The sequence below is a fragment of the Mastomys coucha genome, unplaced genomic scaffold, assembly GCF_008632895.1.
Source record: "Mastomys coucha isolate ucsf_1 unplaced genomic scaffold, UCSF_Mcou_1 pScaffold17, whole genome shotgun sequence".
In the NCBI taxonomy this organism is placed as follows: domain Eukaryota; kingdom Metazoa; phylum Chordata; class Mammalia; order Rodentia; family Muridae; genus Mastomys; species Mastomys coucha.
Window position 1 is genome coordinate 9,460,784 of NW_022196899.1, and position 12,377 is coordinate 9,473,160.

At 38.6% G+C, this 12,377-nt stretch overlaps 1 protein-coding gene across 1 annotated transcript in view; it reads left to right on the forward strand.

Moving 5' to 3' along the window:
• Nucleotides 1-6,651: 6,651 nt before the first annotated feature.
• Nucleotides 6,652-12,377, forward strand: part of LOC116094732 (solute carrier family 7 member 13-like) — a 17,389-nt gene continuing 11,663 nt past the window's right edge. Inside the window, exon 1 of the mRNA XM_031376246.1 lies at nucleotides 6,652-7,318. Coding sequence (XP_031232106.1) covers nucleotides 6,652-7,318 — 667 coding nt within the window. The remainder of the gene's footprint in view (nucleotides 7,319-12,377) is intronic.

The window sequence follows — 12,377 nt, forward strand, 5'->3', positions numbered from 1 at the left end:
ATTTTTAGATTCTGGATGATTTTGCTCATTTCCTTCACCTGTTTGATTGTGTTTTCCAGTAGTTCTATAAGGGATTTTTGTCTTTCCTCTTTAAGAGCTTCTAGCTGTTTACTTGTGTTCTCCTGTATTTCTTTGAGTGTGCTCTTTATGTCTTTCTTAAGGTCCTGCTTCATCATCATGATAAGTGATTTTAGATCTGATTCTTGCTTTTCTGGTATGATGGTGTGTCTAGGACTTGCTATGGTGGGAGAATTGGGTTCTGATGATGACAAGTAACCTTGGTTTGTGTTGTTTATTTTCTTATGCTTGCCCCTGCCATCTGGTTATCTCTAGTGCTACCTCCTCTTGCTAAATATGACTGGAGTATGTCCTTCCTGTGATCCTGATTGTGTAAGAACTCCTCAGAGTAAAGCTGTCTCTGTAATCCTGTAATTCTGGGATCCTGTGACCCTGGGCTTGTTTGAGCACCTGGGAGTGCAGAAGCTTCCTCTGGGTGTTGTGGGACTGGCTGTGGAGCCTGGGCCCAAGGTCTGCTCAGGACACTAGCCCAGAGAGACTGAAAGGAACCTGAGCCACTCTGCTGGCAGAGTTCCTGTGTTCCTGGTCCTGCTGGTCCCAGTTAATCCTAGTGTTGGGGCAGATGTTGGGTCCTCCTCACCTCTGATCCTGAGAGTGTCAGAGCGCCTGGGAGCAGAGCTTCCTCTGAGTGTTGCGGGACTACCTGCAGAGCTTGTGCCCAAGGTCTGCTCAGGACACCAGCCCAGAGAGACCGGCTGATTGAACTTTTAATATGTAATGACTGTGGAACTTTAGATCTTGGGGATGAATAAAAAAGTAAGGGTTGAGGCTTAATAGTAATCTGTTTGTGTGTCAAGTTGACAAGGGGTCAATTGTACTGGCTGGTTTTGTCTGCCAACTTGACACAGGCTGGAAGTATGACAGAGAAGGGAACTTTAGTTGGGGAAGTGCCTCCATGAGATCTAGCTGTGGAGCATTTTCTCAATTAGTGATCAAGGGGGTAGGGCCCCTTGTGGGTGGTGCCATCCCTGTGCTGGATGTGTTTGGTTCTATAAAAGAGCAGGCTGAGCAAGCCAGGGGAAGCAAGCCAGTAAGGAACAACTCTCCATGGCTTCTGCATCAGCTCCTGGTTCCTGACCTGCTTGAGTTCCAGTCCCGACTTCCTTTGGTGATAAATATTAATGTGGAAGTAAGCTGAATAATGTGGAAGTAAGCTGGATAAACCCTTTCCTCCCCAATTTGCTTCTTGGTCATGATGTTTTGTGCAGGATAGAAACCCTGACTAAGACACTTTCCAAATTGGAAAAGAAGGCATTATGGTTATAGTAAATAGATTCTTCACTGGACTGAGCCTAATGTCAAGAGTTGGACAAATGTACCAGACCTGTTTACTCTCATTCACTTATTATAATCCACATGAAAGAGACAATTCCCAGCAATCATGGCACTCCCACAACAATTAAGGATCAAGTTCCTAATAATATATAAATGTGAAAAACTAGATAACTTGCCTGGAACTATTTACTCTTGCAATCCATTGGATATCTTTAAAGCCTCCTCAAGAAAGCCAACAAAATAGATAAATACACACAAAACAAGTAGCAAATTCAGTGTTTCATTTGCTCCTTTCCCTTCTTGCTATCACTTGTTTTCATTTCCATCCTTGAAACCAGTTTCAAAGCAATACGTAATTATTAATCAAAACTGCATCCTACCATCTCAGTATAATACTAACAATCTTCCCTAATGTCTAGGACTATTTCTATTTAGCCTAGTTCCCAGGATAGTTATTCATTAATAGAAAATTCAACCCACCAACTCCTTATAAATAGCCTCAATCCTAACTTAGAGATGGAAGGTAGGCTTTGTCTTTTTTCCTCCATGTTCAATCTGCAATTATCCCAGTACCAACCTAATTGTAGCCTAAGACAGCATGACTTTCCACAATAAAGATTGTAGAGACCGATCTTTTCAGAACATAAATATTAATAACTTTTATATCTTTGAACTACATATATGAGGGCTGGAGAGATGGCTCATCCATTAAAAGAACCTGTCCCTCTTGTAGAATGCTTACATAAAGACTAATAATTATCTTAATTTAATTCCATGGCATCCAATGTCCTCTTTGGAACTTCATGGGAACTGCATACTCATAGCACATATATATGCAGATAAATACCTATATATATTAAATGAAAATAAATCTAATTTACAAACGACAAGTACATGTAAATGTATGCAGACTAAAAATTCAATCCAAGTCCTTAAAGCTTAACAATGTAATTCAACTGAGGCTCCTTTTCCCATATTTTAAAGATTTATTTATTTTTATATATGTGAGTATATACTATCTCTGTCTTTAGACACACCAAAAGCAGGCACCAGATCCTATTAAAATGGTTGTGAGCCCCCTTGTGATTGCTGGAAATTGAACTCAGGACCTCTGGAAGAACAGTGATTGCTTCTAACTGCTGAGTCATCTCTCCAGCTTCATTCCCCATTTGTACTCCTAAGAGCCAATAAAAACTCATATGATACTCCAACTCCAGATATTCCTCTATATCAGGACCCAAAAACTCAGATAAAGTTCTAGGCAATCTCTATGTCAAGTTGTGTAAATACATCTTAGAAATTTTACACCTTGAAAACTTCCTGTCAGTTACTTAGTAAACTATAAACAGGCTATAGGAAGTCTGTATAGTATTCAGATTATTCTTCAATTAAAATTACAGAAATTAATCTTAGAAATAAAAATTCAAAATATTGCATAAGAAGTACTATAAGCACTTAGCTCTGAGAGAATGAGTCTAATCTTTTAATCACAGATATTTAAAGAATATTTACCTATAAAGTCCTAACCGAATGGATGCTACTAGATGCCAAAAGAAATGTCATACATTGGGAAAACAAAACCATGTTTGAGACATAGGACATCTGAAAAGGTCCCTTTTAACCTGGGGCTATACTTTTGGCAACTTAATGTACCTTGGAAAAGCATATATGCACCCACATATTTATAATTAATGTGAAATTTTATCATGAAACAGAAAATTTTCAGCCTGTGCAGGATCATCTCTTACCTATGCCCCTCAGCCAACTGGATGAAAACATGTAACTTGATTTATTTAATCCCTAATATAGACTAGCCCCTAAAAATATCTCTTAGTTGTTCCTTTGGAAGAATTTGCCAAATCTAAATTATTTCTACAATGAATTCTCCTTCTTAAAGGAATCACCACTAGAACTGACAGGGCTAGAGTGACTTAGATCCTCCCTCTCTTATGATCAGAGCATGTTCTAAAGACCCTCTGATAGCCCACAAGACTTGGATCAGAATATTGCTACTCTTCAAGACCAGTGGTGGCAAGAACTTTAAAAATGTAGGGGATTATATTATTTAACTACTAAAAGGGAGATTGTGCCTCTTCCTTGAAGAGTAATGATGTTTTCTATTAACTGATTAGGATTAGTCAGAAATGTTGGACAGAATCTGACAGGCCATGCTGTAAAATTAAGCAGCTATCTGAATCATAGGACTCATGGTCTAAAGTTTGACATCAGACGTCTTGGTTGCTTACTTTACTTACTTTGCTTTACTTTGGCACACCCTTCTCTATGCTTTTCCTAGTTCTACTGTTCCAATTTTCAAAATCAAAATTCTAAATTAATTCTAAATCTGTTTGTTTTTACCTAGATATTAGACTCCAATTATTATGTGAGGGATTCAGATCAATTCTAGAACAAGATTTGAGTCTCATTGCCTTAGCTGGATCATCTAGGTTTAGAATTTGTGATTTAAGACAGCATGTCTGCGTAACTGGTAACAATTACTAAAAATGAGGTCTGCTATGCTTCAGCTTTTCAGAAAGATTGACAAGGATTGTGTTTCTCATGGATAGACAAGATAGGAAAATAAAGCCATATATTCAAATCTATGAGATATAAAGAAGTTATTCTGAGAACTCAACAATAAGGAAAACATATTTTAGAATGTCTCTGGAACAAGGATTATATACACCTGCTCCAGGACGGTAGATAGCCAATAACTCATCTGTCACAGTCTAAAAGGATAAACCCTTCTAACAGTACTCTATATCATTTTTAATGAATAAAACTGTTGTGCCAGGAGACTTAGAACTTTGAAGCAGCATGATTACTCAAGTCTGATATCATTCTGTGGAGATGTTTTATGCCTTTACTCTCAGCTTTCAAGAAAAATAAATTTTCACCTAGGACCCCATGTATTTCTCATTTTGTTCAAACTACAAAGAACACAGAAATCAGCTCCAAGGCATATCACTGAGACCCCCTCTGTTAACAAAACCATGATACATTCATGTGTAAAACTATCACATTTGAAATGCATTGCTGAGTATGAGTAATGTGCACCAATAACTATAAGAAAACAGGAATTAATTTCTTGAAATTGGAATAATAGCATCTTACTAAAAATTGTTGAGTGGCAAGGTGAAGATTACACTTTTACCACTTGAATTCAAACTAAACAGAATTGAATACAACTACAAGACATTGTCTTGATTGTCTTGTTGTTCTTTGAGATTAAATCACCCTTTCAATACTGAATCCCGTGTTCTAAAGAAAAGCAATCTTAACTGACTAAGAGTTTCACTGCTGAATAATTGTGTTTTGACAGGCAGATGCCAGAACATCTGCTAACAACTGCTAACACCAGTTCACATTACAATGGTGAGGATTCTTCACCTTTCAGTCATGTATATCAGCTGAGAGAAAGTAGGTAAGTTGTCATAATGTTTAACTGGTAGAACAATGCACTTGACTGAAGAATTCCAGGAACTAATTTCAGCAGGTCAAGATGAATTGCATTATTTCTGACAGGGACAAAAAGGGCAAAAAAAAAATGGGAACATGATGGGCCTTTTCCACCATGTTCATCTTGCTACCCTTTGCATTACCTCCTAAGAGACCATTCATAAGTTTTACATACCTGAATTGGCTTTCTGTTTGTTTCTGTGTATGTGTGTGTGTGTGTGTGTGTGTGTGTGTGTGTGTGTGTGTGTGTATGTGTTAAATAATTGGATAAGATGTCCTCTTATCCATCTAGGGTCTAGTACTTGAAAACTCTTGTTTATTTACCTCCAATTACCTCACATGTTTGTTTACCAGCAAGTAAACAAACTGTATCTAGCAGTGTTTTACCTCCAAAATTACTTTTCCGAACTACAGAAAATACTTTTCCTGGTTAGCACCAAGTAACATGGCTATCAGAATATTTGATATTTTTAAAATTTCTAATAAGATTGTTTTCTTCTACCTCCCAAGTGGGATAAAAGCATCCTCACTTCCGCCCTTCTGCTCTGTTTGGTAACCTTTCTTCATTCTGTAGATTACATCCTAGCTATTCTGTATTTTTGGACATTATCTACTTATTAGTGAGTACATAGCATGAATGCCCTTTTGGGCCTGAGTAACCGCACTCAACATATTTTCTAGTTCCATCCACAAAGGGAGGAAGGGATCTGGATGGGAAAGGGAGGGGGAAGGAGAAAAGGGGACATAATTAGGTATGGGAGAGGAGACAGGAGACAAGTCCTGAGGGCCAGCAGAATGAAAGGAAATATGAAACTCCAGGGGCTGGGAAGTAGGGTGATACTCTAGAAAGTGCCAGAGATTCTCAGGACTCAAAGGGAGGGCCCTTAGCTCAACAGTGGGGAGAGGGAACTTGAGGAATCAACCTCCAGTAGAAAGACAGGTAAAGGAATGGGGTTGTCATCCCATAGCCAAAAATTCTGACCCAGAATTTTTCCTGTCTAAAAGACCTACAGGGACAAACATGGAGAAGAGTCTGAGGAAAGGGGCATTCAGTAACCAGCCCGAATTGAGACTCATCTCAAGGGGAGGCTCCAAAGCCTGACACTGTTACTGATGCTATGCTATACTTGTAGACAGGCACCAAGCATGACTGTCCCCTGAGAGGCCCAACAAGCAGCTGACTGAGACAGGAGCAGATACTTAAAACCAACCATTGAAGTGAAGTAGGGTACTCCTATGGTTGAATTAGGAAATGGTTGGAAGAAGCTGAAAAGGAGGGTGACACCATAAGACGACCAAGCAGCCTCAACTAACTTGGACCACCAAGATCTCTCAGACACTGAGCCACCAACCAGGTAGCATATACTAGCTGGTCAAAGGTTCCCAAACACATATACAACAGATATAGTAGTCTGGACTCAGTGGAAAACATGTGCCTAACCCTTGAGAGACTTGAGGTACCAGGAGTGGGGAGGGCAGTCTGAGGGCAAGGGGGACAAACTCTTGAAGACAGGGGCCTGGATGTATGGGATGAGCTATGAAAGGGTGAACCAGGAGAAGGGCAATGACTGGACTGTAAAAAATTGAAAGTAATAAAAAAATTATTAACAAGAAATCTGTTAATATGGTTTTAGAAAGAAGTCACAATTCCTAGAAATAATTCAGAAGTTAATTATTACCAAACCCAAGTTAGGTTCAGATTTTAGGAACTTTTATAAAGAACAAATGCTTTAGCAAAAGCAGCACTCTGTTTGACAGGGTTTTTCACAAATTGACAGAAAAGCATTATAAAGAAAAACTGTATTTTTGAGTATTTGACAGAGCAAAAAAGGCATAACCATGCAACTCCTGAGGGCACTAGGATTCTTCCATGTAAACATGCTCTTATTTAGTGCCACCTTGGGGACAGGGATTTTTGTGTCTCCTAAAGGAGTATTAAAATACTCCTCAATGAACATCCCTGTCTTCTTAAGTATTTGGGTAGGCTGTGGCCTGCTGAGCATGATGAATGCTCTCTGCCTTGCAGAGATAGCAACCATCTACCCTATGAGTGGAGCATCTTATTATTTCCTCAAAAGAACCCTCGGATCCTCTGTTGCTTTTCTTAGTCTCTGGATTAAACTTTTTGCTCATTTTCTAGGCATTAGTGCTCAGTGCTTGCTAGTAGCTAGTACTCTAATCCAGTGTTTCTATTCTGGGTGCCCAGCTCCAGAGCTACCAACAAAATGTCTGGCTATGGCTATTTTGTGGTCATTTGGAATTCTTGCTGTTCGAGGGATAAAAACAGTGGCTTGGTTTAATACAATCAGCAGTTTAGTGAAGTTGAGTGTTCTTTGTCTCATTTCTCTAACTGGGATTGTCCTGTTAGTGAATGGCAAAAAGGAGAATGTGTCCAGGTTTGAGAATGCTTTGGACGCTGAACTTCCCAATGTCTCACAGATTGCAGATGCCATTCTTCAAGTGTACTATTCATATCTAGGATCATCATTCCTCATCACCATAGCAGGTAAATCCATTCTTAAAATTGTCAATAGTGGGTAAATAAGATAAGTGGGTAATAATTCCTAAAATAGGAATAAAACTTAGGGGAAAGGCTAATATGATTGTACAATGTTTGTACTGAAATTCTACCTTCTCTATAATTTTGTTATAATTAAAATACCCATCTATATTCATTCATGTAGACTATATAGACTTTATCTTTCTTCAAATCATGTATTTTGTATAAAACTCAAGGATGCTAAGAATTTTCAAAAGAGAACTGAGATTATGCTATATTCTCAATTTTATTTCCTTAATCCCACCATCTTGAATTTAGTAATTATCTAAGGAATATATTAGTAAAATTTTATTTATAGCTGGACGGTGGTGGTGCACACCTTTAATCCCAGCACTTGGGAGGTAGAGTCAGGTAGATTTCTGAGTTCAAGTCCAGCCTGGTCTACAGAGTGAGTTCCAGGACAGCCAGGGCTACACAGAGAAACCCTGTCTCAAAAAAAAACAAAAAAAAATTATATTTATAAAGCCTCAGATTTTAATATACTTAATATCAATGTGGAAACTTTATTCTCTTCCCAGAAATACTCTCATGCTTGTTGTAGGTCATCATCATTTCTTTATGTGTTTCTCAGTCATTTGATATTCTTCAGTTGAAAATTCTTTGTTTAGCATTATACATTTTAATATGGTTATTTGGTTATCTGGAGTGTAACTTCTTGAATTCTTTGTATATATTGGATATTAGCTCTCTATCAGATGTAGGATTGGTGAAGATCTTTTCCCAATCTGTTGGTTGCCATTTTGTCCTATTGACAGTGTCCTTTGCCTTACAGAAGTTTTGCAGTTTTTTGAGATCCCTTTTGTCAATTCTTAATCTTAGAGCATAAGCTATTGGTGTTCTGTTCAGGAAACTTTCCCTGTATCCATGTGTTCGAGAATCTTCCCCACTTTCTCCTCTATTAGTTTCAGATTGACTGGTTTTCTGTGGAGGTCCTTGACCCGCTTGGACTTGAGCTTTGTATAAAGAGATAAGAATGGATTGACTTGCATTTTTCTACATTCTGGCCTCCAGTTCAAACAGCACTATTTTTTAAAAATGCTGTCTTTTTTTCCATTGAATGGTTTTAATTCCTTGGTCAAAGATCAAGTGACTACAGGTATGTGGGTTCATTTCCAGGTCTTCAATTCTATTCCATTGATCTCCCTCCTGTCTCTGTACCCATACCATACAGTTTTTATCAAGATAGGTATTTCAATCAGCAAAAAGTAGTTGGTTATGATATTTGAGGACCTACTGTGCCAATGGGAATTCTTATCAAGCCAGTTGTTATAGTTGCTTACAGGTTGCACATCTTGGTAATTAAATTTTTTTCTATGGTTGTCTGTCCTAGATCCTTCCAGAACCATGAAAACTAGCCTTGAAATATGTTTATGTCTTCATGTTTTATGACTAATGTGTGTGGTATCTTCAATAATAACATTGACAATAAGTAGTAAATTTTTTAGGGTGTGAGGGGTGGAGAATGTTATAGAAAGTTGTTGATTGAAAGCTCCAAAAGCAAAAATTCACCCATGATTGGCACTGGCATTTTTTGTTTGTCCTATCTAGTACTTTTGCTGTCATTTAATGGCAATGCAATACCATTCCAACTCTCTCTCCCCCTCTCTCTCTCACTATGTGTGTGTGTAAATATATGGCTATATTAGGAAGCTTCTACAGTCACAGGTATCTGGGCAGCCTTTTTAAAGGTCTTTAGAGTTATCTCCCCCTTCCAGTATTCCCTCAACATCCTGCCCTCCCATCCTTCACCATGGTTTAAAACTTCCCTATCTGTTACTCTATTCTAACATTTTTATGTTTTTATGTATACTCTAAACATCACTTCTCTGTCAGACATAAAGCTAATTAAGGTTTTCTCCCAATTCTGTAGGCTTCATTTTCATTGTTTTGATGATTTTCTTTGGTGTACAAATGGTTTGGTTTTTTGACGTTTGGGGGTTTGTCTTTAAATTTCTCAAGGTCGTATTCAACAATTGTAGGTTTTAATTCCTCTACTATCAGAGTTCTGTTATATTCAAAAAGTCTTTACCCCTGTTTACCAGATGAACTCTTATGTTGTCATCCAATATATTCAGAATATCAAACCTCATGTCGAACTTCTTGATTTATTTTGACTTCAGTTTTGTTTACTATGAAAGATAGGAACCTATTTTAATCTTCTACATGTAGATTTCCAAATCCATTTCTTAAAGATGGTATATTTTATTCAATGTAAGATTTTTTTTTTTTACTTCTTGGCCAACAATCATGTGGCTGTAGAGATATGAGCTTATATCTGGATCGTTAATTCTATTTCTCTCATAAATACATCTGGCATCTGTTTGTTAGTTGTTTTGGGTTTGGTGGGGTTTTTGCAGTTCCAAAGCATTTTTACAGCCATGGCTCTGTAGAATAATGTGAATTGCTGATGCTATCAGCAATGTTTTAATTGTTTGAGATTATTTTGTTTATCTTGGTTATCTCTTTTTCAATATAAATGTTAAGTTTTTATATAATTTCTATGAAAATTTGTTTTGAAATTACTTTTCTATATTCTTGTGTCTTTCTGATTAATTTGTTTCTTCAGTGATCTAAAGTTTCTATGCATAGATGTTTTGCTTCCATGGTTAAGCTTATTTCTAGAAGCTCTTGGAGTGATTGTAAATTAGTAACCATAAATTCTTTAAGCATATTTTCATAATTCTTTCTTGACTATGACAGATAGTTGTGCTGTATACCACACAACTTGATGGGCAAAGATGGTATTTTAAGTTTTTCAGTTTTGTTGTTAAGTCAGCTGTCATTCTTATGGGGTAGGATTTTTTTTTAATAGATGACTTGGAGTTTCTCTCTTGCACCTTTCTGTGCCAATACCATGTGGTATTTATCAATATTGCTCTGTAGTGTAGCTTGAATTCAGGGATGGTGTTTCCTTTAGCAGTTCTTTTATTTTTGAGAATAATTTTTGTTATCCTGGGTTTCTTGTTATTCCAGATAATTTTGAGAATTGCTCTTTCTATTTCTGTAAAGAATTGAGTTGGAATTTTGATGGAAATTGCATTGACTCTGTACATTGCTTTTGGTAAAATGGCCATTTTTACCATGTAGAATTTGGTAGAATTTTCGAGGTCTCTTAAATATATTCTCATATTCTCTGCAATAGGGATATTGTGACTTTTTCCTTTCCAATTTGTATCTTTTGACCTCCTGTGATTGTCTAATTGTTCTGGCTAGCACTTCAAGCACTATAATGAATAGGTAGGTAGAGAGAGACAGCCTTGTCTTGTCCCTGATTTTAGTGGGATTGCTTCAAGTCTTTGCCCATTTCGTTTCATGTTAGTTATTGGCTTATTGTGTATTGCTTTTTAAAAAAAGTTTTATTTATTATTTTACATACATACATTGTAGCTGTCTTCAGACACACCAGAAGAGAACATCAGATCTCCTTACAGGTGGTTATTAGCCACCATGTGTTTGCCTGGATTTGAACTCAGGACCTTCAGAAGAGTAGTCAGTGCTCTCACCCGCTGAGACATCTCAGAAGCCCTTGTATATTGATTTTATTATGTTTATGTATGGGTTCTGATGATGCCAAGTAGCCTTGTTTGCTTTTGCTTAGGTTCTTGCCCTAGCCTCTTGCCATCTGTTTATCTCTGACATTAGCTGGTCTTGCTGTCTCTGACTGGAGCTTGTTCCTCCTGTGAGTCTGTGAGCCTGTGATTTAGGTATGTCAGCACTCCTAAGACACCAGCTCTCTCTGGGCAGAATTTGTTTATGGAGAGATGTGGTTCAAGGTCTGCTCCATGATGCAGAGGGAAAGAAGGTTTTTGCCCCTGACAGATCCAGAGTTCCTGTGTCCTGTGGTCTCTAGTTGGTTCCCACTTAGGCCAGGTATTGGAGCAGTAGTGAGTGTTGTTCTTACCTGTGATCTTAGGTGTGTCAGCACTCCTGGGAGATCAGCTTTCCCTGGTAGGATTTGTATGTGGAGACCTGTAATCTTAGGTATGTCCCATTTTTCCTCATTTGTTAAAAATAATTTCATTTCTCCTACCAAGGATCTTGATTACAGTATTTCATTCCTCTATTCCTCCAAGTTCCTCCTACCTCCTCTCCACTTTGACCCATTCCCTCACTGCGTCTTAGGAGAAAAAACACAGGCTTAGGCTTCTAATAAAACAACCAAACATACCAAAATAAAATATAATAAAATAAAGAAAAATCTTAATGTGATCATCAAGGTTGGGCAAGGAAATCCAAGGGAAAGGAGAGAGCACTACAAGAAGACAGAATTGGGCTGAAGAGATGACTCATCTTTTAAAGGCTAGGCTTAGAATCAAAACAGTCGTCTCGCCAGCAAGAAGACATGCGGACACTAGGATCCTTCTGCAGCAACTGTTTATTGCCTCATCCAGAGGAAAAAAGGACCGAGCCAATAATCAGCACTGCTTATATACACCACAACACGGCGTGTCCACCCACAGCGCGGCGAGTCCGCCCATGATTGGCTGTTTGCTCACCACCCCACGTGACGCCCCGGGATGGGCCATGACTTGGCGTCTTTTCATTCTACGCACATGCGCAAACAGTTCTCTACGCACATGCACAGTTGTTTACCAGGAGTCAACAGCGGAAGTAGGCGCCATCTTGTCATGGCGAATGTCTCTCCAGCTCTACCACTCTCCACATCTCCCCCTTTTGTTTTAGTTAAAAGGGAAGGCCAAATATAGCAAGTCAGAGAGTGCTTTTGCTCTGCCAGGGCCCCTGTCTTAGGTCATTCCGCATCAAACCTGCAGCCGCCTTACCCGTCATAGGATTATCACCCCCCCCCCACCTGAGGGCTCCATGTCTTAGGTTGGTCTGCGTTTGGGGAAGGTTGCCCGTCTCTGGGTACCCTAGCACTGGCATAGCTCGTCTACTCTGACCCTACTGGGCGGTCACTAGCAAAGGCGCTAGTGGCAAGGGGAGGAACGAGACAGCAGGAGGTTTTATGATTTGTGTAGCATGGACAACCACACCATGGGAGAAG